The sequence below is a fragment of the Lissotriton vulgaris genome, chromosome 2_1 (assembly GCF_964263255.1).
Source record: "Lissotriton vulgaris chromosome 2_1, aLisVul1.2, whole genome shotgun sequence".
NCBI classification, from domain to species: domain Eukaryota; kingdom Metazoa; phylum Chordata; class Amphibia; order Caudata; family Salamandridae; genus Lissotriton; species Lissotriton vulgaris.
Genome location: NC_141687.1, coordinates 904,173,577 through 904,194,610, shown reverse-complemented (window position 1 = coordinate 904,194,610; position 21,034 = coordinate 904,173,577). Strand labels below are relative to the sequence as shown.

Here is a 21,034-nt window from a genome sequence, read left to right as displayed (position 1 = left end):
CTCGTGACAAGAGAGAAGATTTCCAGGAGGTGTTGAATGAGGGGATGTTGGTGGTGAATCAGGTCATCAGTGCTGCAGCCTATTCTTCCCTCCTGGCGGCGCATGGTTTCTGCCATGGGATTAACCAGCGAAGACACGCCTGGCTCAGCCTCTCGTCGCTGAAACCTGACGCACAACATAGGGTTGCCAATTTACCATTCTCTGGCAAAACCCTGTTTGGAAAACATGCAGATGACGAAATGGCCCGCATGAAGGCGGAGGCCGAAACACTCACGGCTGTGGGTCTGGAAAAGCCCAAGGATAACAAGAAATCGTACCGCCCGTTCCAGAGACGGTTCGTGGACAGGGCAGAGGGCATGGCCAGGCTTCGGGACAGCAGCAGCAACAGCAGCAGCAGTTCCGAAGACCGTTCCAGAAGCACCAGAAAGGCAGAGGCGGCCAACAGTCAGCACCAGCGACCAAAGGCCCGGCCGGGTCTAGGCCCTGAGCGCTTACTTCCCATGCATCCGTTACCCACTCCGCTGGGGGGAAGCGTTCAATTTTTTCTGGCAGAGTGGAGAAAAATTACTCGGGACAAGTGGGTGCTGAATATTGTTTTCAATGGATACAGTCTTCGGTTCACCAGTCCGCCTCCAGCAATTCCACCGGTCAGCTCGCAGTTTCAGCTGCGCGAGCTCCAGGCGGAGGCCGATATCCTGTTAAGGAAAAGGGCGATAGAAGACGTACCTCTGTCTCAAAGAGGAAGAGGTCTGTACTCCCGGTTCTTCCTGGTTCGCAAGAAGGACAAGAACGAGTTCAGGCCCATTCTGGACTTGCGACAGGCAAACAAGTGGATTCGCAGAGAGAAGTTTTGCATGCTGTTGTTGCATCAGATTTATCCTCAGTTGAGACTGGCTATGTGCTATAGACCTACAAGATGCGTACTTCCATGTGCCCATTGCACACAAACACAGGAAGTTCCTGCGATTCCAAGTCGGCACCAATCATTATCAATACACAGTACTGCCATTCGGACTGAAGTCTGCGCCGAGAACATTCTCGAAGTGCATGGTGGTGGTAGCAGCACACCTGAGGAAGAACAAGGTGTTAGTCTACCCGTACCTGGACGATTGGTTGATCAAGGCCTCCTCCTTCTCGAAAGCTCAAGCACACTTCCAGAAGACGTGCGTTCTCTTGAACAAGCTGGGGTTGCGCATCAACATGTCCAAGTCTGTCCCGACTCCGGTCCAATGCATACAGTACTTGGGAGCCTCCATCAATACGCTATCAGCAAGCGTGTCTCCTTCGGAGGAGCGACGATTATCACTCCTTCGGAAGGCTCAGGCTCTTATGACCAATCCATCTACAACAGTGAGGACAGTGGCTTCTCTACTGGGATCGATGGCCTCTTGTATCTTCCTAACGCCACACGCACGACTGCACATGAGACCGTTGCAAGAGTGCTTGGAGGACCAGTGGGATCAGAGGAAAGGATCTTGGAACGACAAGATACGACTGTCTCTGCATGCTCTTCAGTCTCTGAAGTGGTGGTGTTCAGCGGAGAATCTCCTCAGAGGGGTCCCCTTCCACAAGGACATTCCCACTCAGACTGTCGTGACGGATGCTTCTCTCCACGGTTGGGGGGGCGCACTCCGGAGACTTACAGATTCAAGGAACGTGGTCCCCGATGGAGGCCACGTATCACATCAATTTCCTGGAACTCAGAGCTGTTCACTTGGCACTGAAGGCCTTTCATCCGTCCTTTCAGACCAACTCTCTGCTTGTACAGACGGACAATACGACCACGATGTATTACCTCAACAAGCAGTGGGGTTCGAGATCACGCACTCTGTCGCAGGAGGCGCAGGCGATATGGCACTGGCTTCTGGCCAGAGGACTGACGATAACGGCTACCCATCTGCCAGGTGTGCAGAATGTTCAGGCGGACGCACTGAGCAGACTGATTCAGGAAAACCATGAATGGGTCATAAACGACGAAGTACTAGGAGAAGTCTTCGCAAGGTGGTGGACTCCAGACGTAGATCTGTTCGCCACTGCCGAAAACAGCAAATGACGAGACTTCACCTCCAGGTACTATCAGCAGGGGATGCTAGGGAATGCGCTATGGATCAACTGGTCGAACAGCTTTCTGTACGCTTTTCCACCCATTCCCCTGATTCCGGCGGTGCTCATCAAGCTGGCCCGGTCCAGGGCGCGGATGATACTTATTGCCACGGAGTGGCCCAGGCAGTTGTGGTTCACGGACCTGCTTCACCGGTCTCTCCTTCCTCACATACGGCTGCCGTGCAGGCCGGACCTTCTCATGAAGTTCGGGGGGCAGATGTTGCACCCACACCTCTCGTCTTTGAGTTTGGTGGCATGGCTCCTGAGATAGTGCAATAGGGCCATTTGAATCTGCCCGAAGATTGCATGGACTTACTGAAGGAGTCTAAGCGACCTTCCACTCGGATTTCCTATGCTTACAAGTGGAAGAGTTTCTGTATCTGGTGCAAGTCCAAGAACTATGACCCGACGACGTGCAAGGAAGATGTCATCCTTCCTTACCTTCTACATTTGGCGCGGTCTGGACTTAATGTTCGTTTCATTAAGGTTCATCTCGCTGCATTGACTGCCTACAGGAAATGCCCTTCACAGACTTCCTTCTTCCAGATCCCTGTGATCAAGGATTTTTTGGAAGGCTTGAAGAAAGTGTTTCCTCCTGTTCGGCTTCCTTCGCCTTCGTGGGAACTGAATGTGGTTCTGTCCAGATTGATGAAGGAGCCTTTTGAACCTATTCATAAGGCTTCGTTGCAGCACCTGTCCTGGAAGGCGGCGTTCCTTGTGGCCATTAAATCTTCCCGCAGGGTGAGTGAAATTCAGGCGTTGTGTTAGCAGGAACCTTATACTGTATTTCATGCTGCGAAGGTTGTTATGCGTACTCACCCTAAATTTTTTCCCAAGGTTATTTATGATTTTCATGTCAACCAGACCATAACTTTGCCTACGTTTTTTCAGAATCCTTCATCTCCAGCGGAAAGGTCTTTACATTCCCTGGATGTTAGGAGGGTGTTGAAATTTTATCTGGATAAAACCAAAGATATTCGTAGGTCAGACCAATTGTTTATCAATTATGGATCGTCAGGACGGGTCTTGCTACCTCTAAGCAGTCCATCTCTAGGTGGATTGTGTCCTGCATACAGCTATGTTACCAAAAAGCTAATAAGACCTTAGGGGGTAAACCTAAGGCTCATTCCACCAGGGGCAAAGCTGCCACGACAGCTTTGCTCCGTAATGTTCGAATTGCAGAAATCTGCAAGGCGGCCACTTGGAAGTCGGTCCATACCTTTGGTAAGCATTACTGCCTGAAGACTGATGCCAGGGCAGACGCTCAGGTTGGGCAGGCTTCGCTGCGATTTTTTTTCGCACAATAGTGGTGTTAATTCTCGTTCTCCACCGTCGCTTGGTGTGGGGATGGGCTTGCCATTCTATTCACTAGATTATGACTATACAATGAGATCCCCTACTACAGAAGGAGTAGTTTCTGTCCTGTAACTCCAGTTCTGTAGTAGGGGTATCTCTGTTATAGTCCTAAGCGCCCGCCCTCCTCCCCGGTGGAGAAAGATATTCATGTAAGAAATGCTACAGGTCTGGCGTGTTACGCCTTTAAAAAGAACTGAAAGTAAAAGGGACCTGCTGTGCATTCTGGGATACTGGGAGAAGTTCTGGAAAGTTCTCTTAAAGGCACAGTATCCTATTTAAGCCACATAATAGCAGCCTATGGGGCTTGTCTGTCAATGCCTTCCTCTTATCATTCCAGAGGCTTTTACTGGTGGAGGCAAGTTTCTCTATGGAGGAAACTGGGCAGGCTGTGCTGTTGGTGTGTTTTTTTGGTGGAATTTCTAGTTGAAGAACTGGACAGTGTAGCCTGTGGATATAGGCTGCATTATTTGTCTTTAAATTCTCTCTTAAGTGTCTTTGCAGTTCTGCATTTTTTGACAATTTAAGAGATTATTTTTGATTGCCGGGGTCCACGCACATGGGCGGGACTATTCGCTAGATTATGACTATAACCGAGATACCCTTACTACAGAACTGGAGTTACAGGACAGAAACTTCTCCTTATGCTGTCAAGATTTGGTTATGCATGCGACCGAGGTAATGGTCTGCCCAGTTTTGGTTCTGTATAGGGCCAACGTTTTTGAGTGCCCAATGTTTGGTATGCTGTCTAGCTAGGGTATGGACCACTCAGATTTTTGGTTGCATATGTGGCACAAGAAATGAGCCACCCCCTTTTAGTTGGCTTTATGGTCCAAGGTGTAGACCGTCATGCTTTTGGTTATTTGCGTTGCTCAAAGTGTGGCTAACCCGGTGTTCGGTATTCACTTGGCCCAGGAAGTTGAGAATATATTCAGAAATAATGGACCAGAAGTGTAGGTGTTCAGTCCCAGCAGGGTATTGGGCATCCTGCCATGGAAATGTACTTAAATGAGACCTAAGTAACTACTTGTTGAAATGTGCTTGGCCCGTGTCATTAGTTAGCAAATATCTAGTTTGCCCCATGCTCGAGTTGGCAAGTCCCAGCCCAGGTAGTAGGGTACCTCTGCGTGGGTTTGCCTCTGTGAGTGAGGATCGCTGGCTCACTTTGCAGACCTTGTTGCCATTCCTTGGGGATCGTAGACATTTCGGGTACTTTCTCTGTACATACAGCACCAAACTCCAAGGACGTCATCGTGGTGATAGGGTTTGAGGGCAGGGGATAGAGAGGTGCAAACCACTGCCTCTGCTTTTTCAAGCCAGTACTTCATTTATTTCTTAGAAGCTTCTGGGCAATGTGTAGTGTAGGCCCAATATCTACAGAGCCTCTGGAGTGCATGGTATTGAGGTTTCAAAAATACCCAGGTGATAAAGAGCAAGTTTCAGCTAACGTGAATGTGGTGTAGAGCTAGTTCGATTGATATAAAGTGAAACACTGTCCCTACTTAAGATTGCATCCTAATATATTAACATATTTTCTACAAGTAATACGTGACAAAGGGCTTCAATAATAAATTTACTAGGAAGAAGTGTCTCGTGAAGTTCTACCAACTGCTGGAAATCCAGCGTCTGTTACTTCCAGAGAAGGGTGGCTGTTCCATTCGCTAAATACCAGAATGCCTTGTTTACAGTCGGACATTTGCAGGGACTCCAGCAGGCCCTTCTCAGAGGACGTAAGTAAGCTTGCACCAGTGCAAATGGGAGCTTGCCAGATGTGTGTGCACCTTAGCCTAAGTTCAAGGAGAACTTTATGCTCCAGCTCGATGGGGGAGGAAGATGCTGCGCATTCATGCAGATTATGGAGTTAGCATCCATGCAGGATGCAGCCAAGTACTGAACACGTTCCGCATGCAGTGTATGGTGTAGACCTTGCGTCAAGAGTCTGAGGGTAAGAGAGAGGTCTTGTTGGGAGAGCGAGGTCACAACCCATGTATAGCTCCGATTTAAGACTAAGCCTGCTTCAATCCAGTTTTAGCCCTTCGCTTTCTTATGCTGCACTGAAATCAGGTTACACATTTATGAGTAGCAGGGAACCATGAGGAGTTGGCCTAGCGGCTAGGGCTGTCGACCTCGGTTCCGGGGAACCGGGTGTGAGTCTCGACAATGGCGCTGAACATTCTGTGATTCTGGGCAAATCACTTAATCTCGCTGTGCCTACTATAAATGAATGTGGCCTCATGTAACGCAACTGGTGCTATGTAAAGCGCTCTGATACCCGATACTGGGTCAAATTCGCGGGTCAAATTCGCGCGTTATTAAAACTAAAATAAAAAAAAAATTGCGCCAACTGAGGAAATTGGATTCTCTTTATATCTCTAATAAGAGGGTGGTGCTGCAATAGCTGATGGTGTGTGCTGTTGTCACACAGTCCTGTTTGTGCAGCGTGGTTGGCATTGATTTTGTTGCATTTATGACGTGAATTTATCTTTCTTAAAGTAAGACGACGATTTACAAGGCGTCAACTCTAGTAAGAATGGATGAGGATTGCGTTTATAATATTGATGCATTGCTGCCATCTGCTGGCAGACTGCTGTAATTGTACCAGCATGGTAGGAAATCTCGAGGATCAACAAGACGAGGCAACTTTTTTTACGTTTTTTTTGGCAACCTTTGTTTTTTGAGGTTGCACAATTTCACTATTCAGAGGATAATCTATATATATGTAATCATGATTGGTACCGTGCATACAATGATAAATGTGATGTTTTTAAAAGTTACAAACTAAAGTTAAGATTAAACACCTAGTTAGATAAATTTATACTGAATGTAAAAATAATAGGATGGTAGGTGAGGTCCATAAGGAGGACAACGGACTGCCCACCCTAGTGGGACACTAGCAGGCGTCCACAGGAGGCGCTGTCTAGAATTCCATAAAGCTGCTTAGATATGCTCACCAACACCAGCCTGGGATCCCCACGATTCCCAGGTCAGTTTAGGGTGGCGAAACCGACGGTCATGTTCCTCTGACTGCCTGACTGCGTTGGTTCCAAGGATGCAGGGTGCATCACAGAGATAGGTTGAATCCCACCCAGTCTCCTTGTATCTACAGTAACCCTGACTTTGAGCAGGGGTTGCTGGATAGTTGTGTGTTGGAGTTCTGGCTCCTGGTTGTAAACTTAAAGGAATATGTTCTAGGTGGGGAAAGACCATTATCTAGTCAGAGTATAGCATTTATTGGGCACTTCGCTTCGGGAGACGATTATTGCGGCCAGTCTACCCAGGAAGGTGTTACAGACAGATTCCTCTGTTTGAGGAGTAGTCACATATTCATTATTTATGTTTCCTCATAAGACCGGTTTCCATGACTTCCGACACAGGCACAGCGATGGTCAAATAAGGAGAACTACTTGTGTGACTTTCACATTGGGCGACAGGGTGCCATGTCTAGAGAAGGCATATAAAGTTTTATGCAGGGCACCTCATTTCTCGTGAGTTACAGGGAATATGGAGCGGCAGCAGCTTTCCACATGCTCCTTTTCTGTCATGAAGTCAGTTGCAGGCTAGTTTTGTTCCAATTTTGCGTCTGCTCACTGCAACATAGGTCTAGATCTAGTGGTCCACGATATGATCCGGCGAGGCCTGGGTGTGGTATCAAACTTCTTGCACTCACAGGAGCTTTAATGCGATGACCGGGCGTCCAATATTTCTTCAATCAGTTTGTGCCTGTGGGGGTTTTAAAATGATATTCCTCATGGGTTCACAGCTTTCGGTTCTAGGGGTGCAGGATAAACCACTCATGGCTGCTGTTGTGGTGGTTCCTCAGTACTAATTGAAACACACAGATGTGGTGCAGCCTCCTATCCACAAAAAGAATCTAGAAGTTGGAAAAATACATCCAACTTTCTCAAACATTCGCTAAATGGCAATCTGATGCCTATAGATGTTACCGAGTCGATCAGGGGGTTTAACTGGACTTTTAAGATCAGTGTTTATATTTTGTTCACATAAGTGTATAGCCTGGGATCAAAGACAGCAATTTGCTTGGGCAGATCTCTATTTAAAGTGTTAACCTGTGTGTCAGTTTGCTGCAGTTTACTAGTGACACTTTGATAGTTGGGTGTGCTTCCCTGGGAATGATAGATTTTTTTTTCTCTTTTCGTTCATTGAGCTGTAGGCATCCTTTCTTCCTACTGTGAGATCTAAATGAGCACTATACCTGTGTGAGTAGTAACTGTGCACTAAATCTCTTAGCATTCTCAAAGTGTTGCTGCCCTGTTTCACTTTAGTTGAGTGTTTGTACCCAAGAGGGCTATGCCCGTCTTCCTTTGGATCACTTTACTGAAAAGCCCCTTTGGATTTGCTTGCGTATGGTAGATTCTAGCTAGAGCGAAGGGCAGTATTCTTATTTTTTTCCCTGAGCTTCTCCCTCAGGGCAGCACTTTCTGCTATTACTACTTTTTAACCATTCCTAAAAAATACTTGGGGAATGTATAACTTTTCCAGGACTAGAGTAGAAATACTAAATAAGCCTCCTGAAATAATTGGGAGAAAGTTGCTCTTTCCCCAAATTTTTTAGGACTGGAGTTAATAGTAATTTTGACCTTCCAGTGTCTGCCACGCTCACTTCAGCCGTGAGGGCACAATTTGCGGCCCCGGTTGCTGCAGTTAGAGCTTCTGTTTGGTGAACTGATCACACAGAGTGTCATGTGCATCGACTGTAGTATGAACATTTTGAATCTTTCAGTTGTGTGATCTCAGTAGAATATAACAGGAGAGAAAGACTATTCGCACAGATGGTGCATAGGGTTGTATATCCATTGTCTAGGAGCATTGCTGGTACGAGAGAGCGAGAAACAGTACAGTCCGATTGTAACCCTTGTTTGTCCAGGCTTTGATGAATCCCCTCAAAGTTCCTTTGTTTAAGTAAGAAGCGCCCTCTTTTTGAGCCAGACTGAGAAGGATGATCTGGCGGTAGTTTGTTGTAGGAGCATGGGTGCGTAGTGTGGACATTTAAGCACGTAAGGGTAATAGGACAGTTCATTTTCAATAGGACATTTGGTCACTCCTCACATGAAAAATGTATTGAACATTGATAGTTTTTGAGCCCATTGTCTTCAGTGGAATATTGTTAGATATGTGAAGCTCAATTATCTAGTACGTCAGTGTGTGCTATGTCCTGGTACGCTGCCCAGTGCAGTAAGTGAATTTCCATTCCAATAGCCTTACAACTGAGAAGAGCTAAATCAGATCGTCTATGTCCCTATGCAACTAGCAGGTTCTCTCACAATACTGAATACAAGCCATGATAAGGAATCTGTTGCACATATAAGGAAACATTATGACTGATTCATGTAACGCCTCATCTCAAGCCCAAACACCAGAGCTGGCTCCAGTGAATACCCCTGCTTGACAGCGCTACACTTGAACACCAGTCAGTTTTCCTCCTTGAATAATGGTATGATGGGGACATCGGGCAGAATACATGGGGGAAATCCCAAAATGGGTAAACCACCTCGCATATAACCAAACACGCACATGCAGCTTATACATAGTGGGTCAATTTATACCCTGCCATAGATTTACCAGTGAGAGCCAGTAGGCTTCTATTGAGTTTCAGGTGAAAACGACCTGTGTGTTCCCTCCTCCCCCTGAACCAGCTGCCGGCAGCTGTTCGCAGTGCCTAGAATGGGTGTTAGGATGGTAGTAATACTTTAGGAGTATTCCAAAAGCCCTAACCGAGTGGAGCCATCAGTTAGCGTTACATGCCATATTCATGAAACGCACTGTCTAGAAAACAAACCAGTTCTGTCAGACTGTAAAAATGTGGAACAGGTTGTCACATGGATGTTCTAGGGACATTCAACGCTGCATGACCTCTGAATATGTGGGATATGTTAAGGACATCCATAATTGGATCAGATGAGGCAGTCTGGGTGACTTGAGAAGATCTTAAGCCAAAGTTGAATGTCGCTGGTGTAAAATATTAACAACTGGTTTCTATAGCACACTACTCAGCAGTTTTGCCATTCGAAAGCACTGTAAATAACAGGTGTTTCTATTAATTGAAAGACTGAGTTTGCTCAGTAGGTTTGCTCAGTAGGTTTGCTCAGTAGGTCATGACCTCACAGCTCCCGTTTTGGAGTAGATGGCCCAGGGACTTAATCTACAGAGTGAAAATAATTGGTGAAAGTACAGAGCACTGGATGTATGGGGATACAGGGAATGGAAACGTCTTGCAAAAGAGGTTTCTATTTTCAAGAAATGAGGAAACCTGTTCAAGGGTGAAACCTTGAAACCCCCCTGAAGCTAGGGTAGACAGAAGAAGGAATGGCGCGGTATCGAACATTCTGGAGAGGTTCACATGGACAAATTCATGAGGGTGATTGTGGGATAATATATGGTGGACAACAACTGCTTGTGTGGTGGTGGCGGCTTCAGGACCAAAGGGGCATCATGTTCATATACCTGGAGTAGGTTGTGTGGGTCCAGAGTGGTATGAACAGTGAATTGACTCATTTTGCAGTAGATGGTGACTGTGAGGCTTGTTTTAAGTGAATAGCTGGTCAGCTCAAGGAGTGTAAGATGTGACTTTTTAAAAGTGGGAAGATCTGACCTTTCAGAGGAGAAGGGACTTTCTTTTAGTTGTGCGATGTGCTGACGATGTGGAGTAGTAGCGACGGGACATTTGATGGAAGATTTTTTATTATGGGTATGGAGAGGATGTCCTCACAAAAAGATGTGGCTTTTAGGGATAAGATGATAGTTGCATGATTCAGTGGATGAAGAAATAGATGGGAAAGACTTCTAGAGATCAAAATGGCGGAACAAGAGTTTAGTTGGAGAGAGTGATCTGTAATAGGCTGCCTCTTTCGATCTTCCCAGGAAGGGTTTTTTGATCGCAGTTGACCCTCTCAGTTAAGTGCTTGATTGATTATGTTTCTGATGCCTGCATTTATTGGGTAGACCTGCTATAAAGAGTGCCTTGCTATCATTGCTGCCTTGAAATCAAGTTTAGAAGCTGTGCTATGTCTTTCTTGTGTTGAGTTCACACTTGCACAGAAGTAAGAAGGACAATGAAATGGTATTCGCTTCACTGATCTTCAGCGTGTTTGGTTGCAGAGAGTCTGGAAGCACCTTGAAGTAAAATGTTTGATTGAGGGTGTTTACTTCTGAGCATGGTTTGTTGAAGAATATTACAACAACGTGCTGTCCTCATCTGTGCCTGTAACTCTTGGCGTCCCACAAGGATCTTCCCTATCCCCCACATTGTTCAACCTCGTCATGGAACCACTCACCACCTTGCTTCAAGCATCTAATGTACACTTCCATATGTACGCCGATGACACTCCACTTTACCTCAAGCTACAACCCCCGGAAGACCTCAAACTTCTGAACACCACACTCAGAAACACCCAATCATGGTTGGCCGATAATCACCTCAAACTAAATGCTCTGAAAACTGAGTTCCTTCTGATCTCACCTCCTGCGAAAATCGCCCTCACCCAAATCTGGCTCAATCACCTAACCGGGCTCAACGTCCAACCCACCATCGTGGAATCCGCGAAATCCTTAGGCATCACACTTGACGTCAACCTTAACATGCAGCAGCACATTAGCAAAGCAACTAAAGGAGCTAATTTCCAAATCAACACTTTGAGGAAACTTAAACCCTTCTTCCCAGCTGAGGACTTCCAAACTGCTGTACAAGCCCTAGTCATCCCTCGCATAGACTACGGAATTGTGGCTCTCAGTGGACTCCCCCTATCAACAACTGCACCATTAAGAGCCTCCTTGAACGCTGCCGCGGGACTCATCACTGGTTCAAGAAAACATTCGCATATATCCCCTGACTTAAAATCCTCTGAACTGGCTGCCTTTTGAAGCCAGAATACAGCTGAAAATTGCCTGTATGACACACTCGGCCGTACACCATAAGTCACCCAACTACCTCACTCAAAAGCTGACTATATCAGGAGGCTCGAGATCCAATAGAGTACAAAAAATCTCCTCCTGAAACCTCGAAGATTCCAAAAGGAAAAAACATACAAACGCTCCTTCTCAGGAATGGCACCCAGGATCTGGAATGCACTACCTCCTGAATCCAGGCTTATCTCCTCCACTGCATTTTTTAAGAAAGAGGTAAAAGCCATCTTTATGGCCAAGTTCACCTGAACTTTATTGTTGTTGGATCAAAGACTTTGCACCGTTTTTGTATTTTTGGTTACCTGATTGTTTATTGGTGTTATATTTTAACCTGATTGCTACCGCAATTTATTCTGATTTATGATAGCTATTTTGCTACCCACTTACTACCGACTACTATATTGTACCCAATAGTTTGTTTAATCACCCTCTTGTTGCCCCTACCCCTTGTTTCTGTAAAGGGCTCTGATAGCTGGAAAGATCTCGTTCGTGCTATATAAAACTTTGAATGAATAAATAAATAAAATTCACAAAACACTGAAATAGTTAAGTGATGATGGGTTTCTGTTGGCTACTGGGTAAGCTGCTGGTTTTTCCCCATGGTGGGCACACATAGTCAGTTTATGGCCTTAAGAAGTGTGTGGCTGCTGCCAACCTGCTCCATTGGCGGAGGGGACTCTACAAGAATGTGACTTTTTAGCGTCGCTTAAGGGGACCACAAAACAATCTTCTATAAGGTAAACAAGAATGGCTAAATTAAGGCCTGGCAAAGTGGGCCCTTGTTCAGGGCCCCCACCTTTAAAGGGCCCCCTAGTCCGGTTTGTCTAAAGTTCTTAAATAACTAGGTTGTTTAAATACTTACTTTTTACTTTTAACCAGCCAAGGCTGGCAGGCTATTCCACCCCCTACCTGAGAGACCGCGATGGTTCAAGAAAAATACCTATTGGATTAGAATGTAGTTTAACATTTTAAAGTGCTTCGATTCAGCTCCACAGCACAACCACCCTGTGCCTTTATCCAGTATGCACCCTTTACTGTGCAGTAATGATTGGCAATGTGTGCTCCCTTCGGTACTGCACCATTCTTGTGGATCTGCTGCCAGATCGGTGCGATCACAGCCTAGTGCTGCTAAACTCTGAATACCAGTCCCATGCAGCAGAGGCCATGCAGTAAACAAAAGGACCACTGTATTCCTGAATGGTGCTAACAGGACAGCTGCACCATGCATTGTTGGTCGAAGGCTTGGTCAGACCACTAGTCTTTTTACTTTTCTGGTGCAGTCCATCTGGAGATTGCTTCTGCCAAGGTAGGAGGGCCCAAGCGTAGGCTTCGAGCATAGGTCATATGTCAATGTGCAGTGCAGAGCAGCACTATATGTTTTCTTCATGATAGCACTGGCCAATCAATGGCTCCACATGGACAGTGCAATCACAACCTAGTGCCAACTAACTCCGAATCCCGGTCACTCACAGATCAGGACTGGAGTACATTAAACAAAACAAAAGATGCAGAGGTAGGCTCGCCGAGGAGGGTTGTCAATGATTCCACAATAGTTGCTGATGGTGTGAATGAGCAGATGTATGTATGTATGTATAGTAAACTTATATAGCGCATGCTGTCACCCAAAGGGTATCCTGGAGCTTTATGAGCTGAATGAGCAGATGTATGATAATATCAGAATTTTTCCAAGCAGGGGGCCCCATATTATGGTTGGGGGCCCCAAAGAAACTTAAGATGTCCCTGTGGCATCGGCTCCGAATATCCTAGCATCAGAGCGTATCATTGCTCAGGGGGCCTTCACACACCTGTTATGACAGGATAAGGAAGCTTTTCACATAGAGCGCTACTTACAAAAAAGATCTTGTTACTTGGGATCTTTCTATTAATACATACTGGGGGGTTCTAGGTAGCGAGCTTGGGGCAATGACCTGCTGTTTCACCATCTAGATCGGGATTAATGCTGTCTCATGAGTTGTGTGTGCAAGTTTTTACTAATTGACGTACACTCCCAAAAATCCGAGAAGCCACTGCGGCTGTTCATAATACTGTGCAGTGTATCGTATACTGTGTAAATGGCTCTACGATTAATCCTTAGTATCTTTTGATCAAATTTAGTTTAAAAGCTGAAACATTGGCGGGGCATCCAGTGGCGGCTTGTATGGAACGGGGCCGGCAGTAGGAGGAAGAAAAGAAAAAAGAAACTTATCTGCTTGTCGCCGTCACCAGCCGCAGGTGGTCTCAACCTCCTCTTTGCTGTGCACCCAGGCTTCCCTAAGCCAATCACGACGCTGCTGTCACTATGACAGGAGCGTCGTGATTGGTTTGAGCGCTGTGGTTGGCGCTCAGAAGGGGCTGACAGCCTGTGCACGTTCTCCACCAGGCAGTGCATTACAGCCCGATGGAGAACATGTAAAGTGCGCATGAGTCATACACATATGGTGCAGCTGCAACCACTCCTCCTCCCTCGACGTCACGGCAGTGCAGCCCATCCCCGACCGGCCCAACCTGGCTGTAAGATACGAAAAATAAAATGATAATAACTTCTATTATCATTTTCATGTTCTGGGTGACGCACCTCCGCCTTAGCAGAGGAGCCGCCACTGGCGCATCTCTTAGACTTTTCAAGAAATACTCCTTTGCTGTAGTTTGTATATTCTTGTGGTGTTTGGGAATCTTTGCTACACCCAATACGCGTGTTGAAAGGGTTTTCTTGTTATCTCTTTGTCTCGCTTGTTCAGGACCGTGACTTCAATTGTTTGTTTTTCTTTTGTGATAGAAAATAGAAAGATTGAAGTCGGAGCTCCACCTGCTGGATGCTGAAGGGAAGCAACCCAACAAGCACATTTATTTCTTGGATAAAAAGAAAGAAGGTATGTTGGGCTTAGGTTTCTTAAATTTACTCAGTAGTTAGCCACTGGCTAGAAGGGAAACCATCCAGTGCCCTCCCTTGTGGTAACGGATCAGCTGCTCTGGAAGGCCAGGAGGCAAATCACAGCTGATTCCAGAACAGCAGTGGATGGAAAAGTAGTTTGTGACTGGATTACCCCTGCCTAAACATGTCGGAAGAAGCTATGCTGAAATTCCAGACGTGGTGGCTGCTGTCTTTGCCTCCTGGCACAATAATAAATTGTAACTGCCTATAATGACAAAAAGAGAAAGCGGTCTGCTTTTATGCCCCGCAAACGCCAGTAGGCTGGAATATTGTGCATTGGGAAGTATTATTTCTAAAGAACCTCCATCCCACCCGGTCTGTCTCAGCATCACTAGCACCGCATTTATCTGCACTCAGGTCAGTCGTGATTGAGAAAACTGCATGACGCTGTCACAGGCAAGTGGCGGTGAGCTGGGAGGGGCCCTCACGGTTCCCTGATTCCACCGCCCCAATACCGCACCCTTCTGTAGCAGCAAGAAGAGTGTACATCCTAGCCATATGGATGTCAGTCAGTGGAACCATTATCACTCACACAGTTAATGGTATGGCAAAAGGAAAGTGTTTTGTGAATTCATGTGCGAGTGTCGCCTTATTTGGTCCTCAAAAATGTGAACAAAAGTTTAGTGATGATGTGTCCCGGGGCAAGTTAGTTATTTGTTTACAAGTGATTTTCAGCTTTAAAAGGAAGGGGGGAGCATGACGTTTGTAGCTGCCTGTAAAAGTCTTCACAATGTAGAGCCCTTATTAGCTTATTAGATGAGGAAGCAAGAACTGAACACTCCATCAATGAACATTGGCAATTTTTAATGAACCGGTTGTACAACAGGAACCCTGTAGCTTTGTGTTGACTTAATAACCATTCGATTCAATTCGCAAAACTTTATTCGGTCACACAAGTAGCCATAACAGTACAAACATACATAAATTAGTTAAAATAATTAAAAACACATTAGTGCTCTAGAACATATTCATACTAAGATAATAGAATCAATGCAATCACCATAATACTAAGTCACTAAAAACTGAGCACTAAAAAACAGTCGATTGTCCCTCACCGCGGTTTTCAGGAATGGTTTTCAGGAACAGTCCAACATAAAAGATGGATTCCTCATTATCCAGTTGGAGCAAAGTGTCGTAAGCTTCTCTGAAATCTTTAATACAAGACCTCTTAATTAGTGCTAGTAAAAAGCTTTTAGTATACATTAGATAAAAGTCACAGAACAATGCAAAATTTAGCATTGATAGACCCGACCTCCTGTTGCATGGACAGGGGCAGGAGTCTATGCTTTGAAAGCCTAATGAAAACTGACTGTGCCTTCCCTGAAACAATACAACAGGGCCCGTGCCCACTGCCCCATCGGGCTCGTCATGTTCCTTTGAATTGGGGCGGACCCATCCTGGTTCATATTCAGGTAGGCAGGTAGGCTACCTCTTGATTTACCAAGCTCATTCTTCAGTATCTCTGTATGTACAAATTCAAACCAGGCAGTGCGCAACTGTCTTTTACTGATGGGATGACCGTCATCTCGAATAGTTGTTGGAATCCTAGCTTGTGCATGCAGGATTCAACATACGCCAACCACAGAATATTTCTACCTTTGTCACAAGAGAGACCATCTAATATGATGTTTTGTGTGAGAGCTGCCTCTGTATTATTCCAGATTGCAAGCCAAAGGAGCAGTGGGCGAGCGCTAATGTACTCCTCAACATAGGGAATATTCAATTCACTGTGACTTACTAGGTTAGAACTCGAAATAGCACCCCTCCCGTGCCCCCCCGCCCTAAATTTTCCTACAGAATTTCTTCTCTTGCAAATGGATTTGGGGGCATTTTTCAATACCCCAGATTTCAGCCCTTTAAGTGGAATTCGGGAGACATTGTGTCTTAAAGATATTCAGTATAGAGACCAAGGCTCCTCTCTTTCTGGGGCAATGTAGAATAAGTAGAGAGCCAGTGGCTCTGGACAGTTTTCTCCCACTATATGCTATATGGGCTTGCAATGAGTCACTTTCGGAAAAAATTATGCCACGGTAGGAAAAATTTCTCGTGTATTTGAGAGATGAGTCTCCCACTTTCAGTCTAATCAGTTATTGCTTTTTTGGGCCACAGGGCATTATAAATGATTTATTAAAATTTGTGCGCAGATCTAATAGCACCATAAGGAACCCTGTAGCTTTGTGTTGACTTAATAACCATCCACTTGTTTGTCCACCCTTGCTCTAATCACCAACTCCTGGCTTGTGCAGTGTGAAACCGGAAGGTTTTTAAGATGGGTCCTGAGTTGCATAGAGGGTAAGGCTTACCGCTTCCACTCTCCCTTGCCCCCTCCTGCATGTGATAACCTACCCCAAGGCGTAATGAGTTTCAAGCAATGAGTAATACTTTTATTTTAGGAGTAATCAAAATCTTAATGTTTATGAAGGAAACCTTTTGTTTACAATGCAAATCTGAGCAAAACAGTGCATTGTCCCAAAGCATATTAAGCATAGTCTGCAACCCCTTTCAGAGCCTACAGAGCAGGCACGTTCTACTAGGCCTCACCATGGGGATTGAAGCCTTTTACTCCAGCTGTCTCGAGCCCGACCCACTGCTGGACCTAAACAGATAGACCAAGTACTTGGCTCTCAATGGTAGTGTGTGTCAACCAGTCCAAAGCTTCTCAGGGTTGTGGTAGGTGTAAGAGATACACCAACGCAAAACACAAAGTACTAACTGTAAACCCAATAAGCTGCCTGTCCAGTCAAAAACTCACTTTTGTGATAAAAGTCGTATTTAACATAAGCACGCAAAGTATGTCAACGGAATACTAATAATTCCTGCAGACTCTTAAAGGGGGCACACTAGCATCACCCTGGGCAGGGACCCCCATGTCCGCCTCCTCCCTCCCTTCTAGCAGGCTGGTTATTCCCCATTCAGTAATGGCAGTGACTTTCAGATGTGGCCCACACTAGTCTTTTTCTGACCTCAAGAATCAATTTCAGCAGCTCTATGCGCTCATTTTGTGCAAGTCCCAGGAAGACCTGACTGCCTATAACAGTCTTACCAGATCTGATGCAGTCGTAGAGTTGAGTGAACCGGGGCACGACCCATCTTTGCTGCATCAAGTGGTCTCCTGTGGATAACGCGTCTGGCTGCCACAGTCTCTGGATGGACCACAACTGTGTTAGACGTGTCCTTCGACTGCTTCCTTGGTATTCAATAAGTGTTACCACATGGGTGGGTTCTCTAGGTGAGGTCGCACGGTTGATCCTTCACAAGGGGTTCTTTTGGCACTATATGTTATGTTATGTTATGTTAATAACTTTTATTCGGCGCACAGCTGCCCCAGCGAAGGGGCGTCCTGGCGCCTGATCAAGTACCACAACACAACAAATCGCCGCTGAAAAGAGAGGAGATCAGTCAACAGAGGTGAACAAATGGGTTTTGATCGCACGTCTAAAGAGAGTCAGGCTGTTAAGGGCACGGATATGGACAGGAAGGGAGTTCCATAATCCAGCCGCCATGACACGAAATGAACGACCTCCCATCCTACTCAGTCTGAATCTAGGCGTGCTTGCTAGATGAAGAGATTCCGACCTGAGAGACCGCCTGGGGACATACGGGGAAACAAGACCCGTCAGGGCAGGAGGTGACGAAAATTTCAGGATCTTGAATGTCAGACAGAGTGCCTTGAATTTGATTCTCTGTCTGACCGGCAGCCAGTGAAGGGAGGTCAGAACTGCAGATACAGAGCACCGTCTCGGGAGGCCCACAATGGCCCGCGCAGCGGCATTCTGCACCCTCTGCAGTCTGGTGGCCTCAGCCTGATTAACACCAAGCAGCAGAGCACTCCCGTAGTCTAGCCGAGAGAGAATAGAGGCTTGGACCACCAGTTGCCGAGTAGGGGGGTCGAAGAATTTGAGGACTGGTCTCAGTCCTCGCAGAATACCATAGCAGGTAGCTGCGATCTTCTTAGTATGGCTGGTAAAAGAGAGATTGGAATCAAGCCAGACCCCCAGGTTCTTCACTTCGGCAACTGGGATGGGAGTCACCCCCAATTCAGGAGGCCACCATTGGTCACCCCACAATTCAGCTTGCTTTCCTAAGATCAGGACTTCGGTTTTCTTAGCGTTTAACTGTAAACAGTTAATACGCATCCAATTCGCCACGACTAAAAGCCCTGCGCGAAACCTGGGGGCAGTCACCTCAGGGTCCCCACTGAGTGTCACCGCCAGCTGCGTGTCGTCGGCATACGATGTCATGGTTAAGCCACTTTGTCTGACGACAGCAGCCAGCGGTTTCACATACAAGTTGAACAAAGTGGGGCTCAACGCAGATCCCTGAGGTACTCCTAGTCCCAAAGGGTGGAAAGAGGACTGACCAGGTGGGATAGCTACTTTAAAAAACCGGTCCGAGAGGAAAGAGCGGAACCATTGAAGAGCTTTCCCCTCAAGTCCCACTTCCTCCAGCCTCCGCAACAAAATGTCATGAGACACCGTGTCAAATGCGGCGCTCAGGTCTAACAAGATGAGCGCCGCTGTCTGCCCCGCATCCAGCACCGAACGCAGATGTTCGCTCATAAAGAGCAGCGCAGTTTCGGTGCTGTGTTGTGCGCGAAAACCATTCTGGCTCTCGTCAAGAATATTATTGCGAGAGAGGTGAGCAGACAAGATGGAATTCACGTGTGCCTCAGTGACCTTGGCGGTCCAGGGCAGGAGGGAGATGGGGCGGTAATTCTCAGGTAACAGAGGGTCGAGACTAGGCTTCTTCAAAATGGGGCTGACCACTGCTTGCTTCCAGGCTATATTCCAAGGCAACGAACCTAAGACTCACAGTGGCCCCCACCAGGCATACGAGCATTGACCACTAACTCCACTGCAAGGACAACAGCGCTAATCTTCACAGTGGATCTGACCTAGCATACAGGGCTGCTGACTTACTCCAGAAAGGGCTACAGCCACCAGCATCATGGTATCTTCGTCTGGCATGCAGGGGTCACCAACTTAATCCAGGAAGTGTGACCGCTCTAAACTTAATGGTGGCCCCAACCTGGTATGAAGGGGTCACTGAATTTCCACAAGAGAGTTGGACTCTTTCAACAGTCCCAACTGGACATATCCCACTTTGCTCAACATTTTCAACTTGACAGGACCCCCCTGGGCCCCGCTTCCTCCATGCGCTTTCCTCTTGCTCCTCCTCCTTACAAGGTCTGCTGATCTTGGCAGGTAGGCATTAAGCAGGCCAGACTCAGGCCAGGTTGTCTTGACTTCTGGTTGATGGTTTCTCACCCTGCAGGGAGACTAGCAGATGTTGGACCCACTCATAATGCAGGCCATACCTTAGATGGTATTTTCACTAACTTGGAAAATATATTAGTGACCGATGTCTTGCCTATGACTTGGTCCGACCATTACCTGGTACTGGCAACCATACAAATTAATAAAACATCTACCGCCACTATATTCCCGCCCAAACGAGAAGTGTTCAAGGTCTGGAAAGACATCAATATTCCCTGTTTTAAGGAGGCGTTACAGAACTCTACTCCCGTATGGGCCACTGATCCAGAATCCGTTATTGAACAATATCACACATGGGTGGGCCAGGCGGCTAATAAACTGGTACCAGAAAAAAGAATGTCCAGGAATAGAAGCTCCCCTTCAGCCCCCTGGTATACCGAGGAGCTTAAAAAACTAAAACAGCAATGCAGAAACAAAGAGAATCTGGAGGAAAAAGTATGATAACGAAGATAGGATAGTGTACAAGGAACTGTTAACTCAATATAAACTTCTAATCACAGAGACAAAAAAGAAGTTTTACACTGAGCAAATCGAAAGCGCAAAAAATTCGAATAAAAAGCTCTTCGAAATAACTAAACATCTCGCGGGATGTGCCCCAGACCTTAATCCCCCTTGCTCACAAGATTTCTGCGATTCATTGGCATCCTTCTTTTTCACCAAAGTGAACGACATATTTTCAGCATTCAATCAAGGTGACGACCAATGCCTTGGAAAAATAAATACCCCACCTTCAAGCAACAATTTTTCTTGCTTCGCAGAGGTTACAGAAGACAATATTCAGGACATTATTAAAACAATTACATCTGGATCAGCCCTGGATCCCTGCCCTTTAAACACTCTTCGTTCATTAATGGACTCTGTAATTCCAGCTATTACTCAAATAACTAATCTTATGTTCCGCACAGGCATCTTCCCAAACCAGTTAAAAAAAACTCTACTCAAACCCCTCCTGAAAAAACCTGGCTTGGACAAAGCAGAACTTAAAAATTATAGGCCTATAGCGAACCTACCCTTCATTGCTAAGATAGTTGAAAAAGCCATGAATATCCAACTCGCGGAATTCATCGAGCAATACCATCTGCTCGATGAAACACAATTTGGATTCCGTAAGTTTCATGGAACGGAAACAGCGCTCATCAAGGCAGCGGATGACATCCGATTAATCAGAGACCAAGGTGGCACAGCATTACTGGTGCTCTTAGATTTATCAGCTGCTTTCGACACGGTTGACCACAAGATCTTAGTCAACCGTGTCAAAAAGATGGGCGTGCAAGGCCTAGCAAAAGATCTAATAGCGTCTTTTCTAGCAGAGAGATCCCAGGCAGTCATACTGGGCCAATTTGAATCCGCTGAGTTATCACTGCCATGTGGGGTACCTCAAGGTTCATCCCTTAGTCCGACACTATTTAATATTTATGTGTCGGACCTCGCTAATACCATCAAAGCGCAT

General features: G+C 46.2%; 1 protein-coding gene across 1 annotated transcript in view; it reads left to right on the top strand.

The window, feature by feature from the left end:
• The window catches only part of UTP11 (UTP11 small subunit processome component), a 162,795-nt gene that overhangs the window by 47,128 nt on the left and 94,633 nt on the right, over positions 1 to 21,034 (top strand). The window contains exon 5 of the mRNA XM_086958732.1: positions 14,153 to 14,246. Coding sequence (XP_086814858.1) covers positions 14,153 to 14,246 — 94 coding nt within the window. The remainder of the gene's footprint in view (positions 1 to 14,152; positions 14,247 to 21,034) is intronic.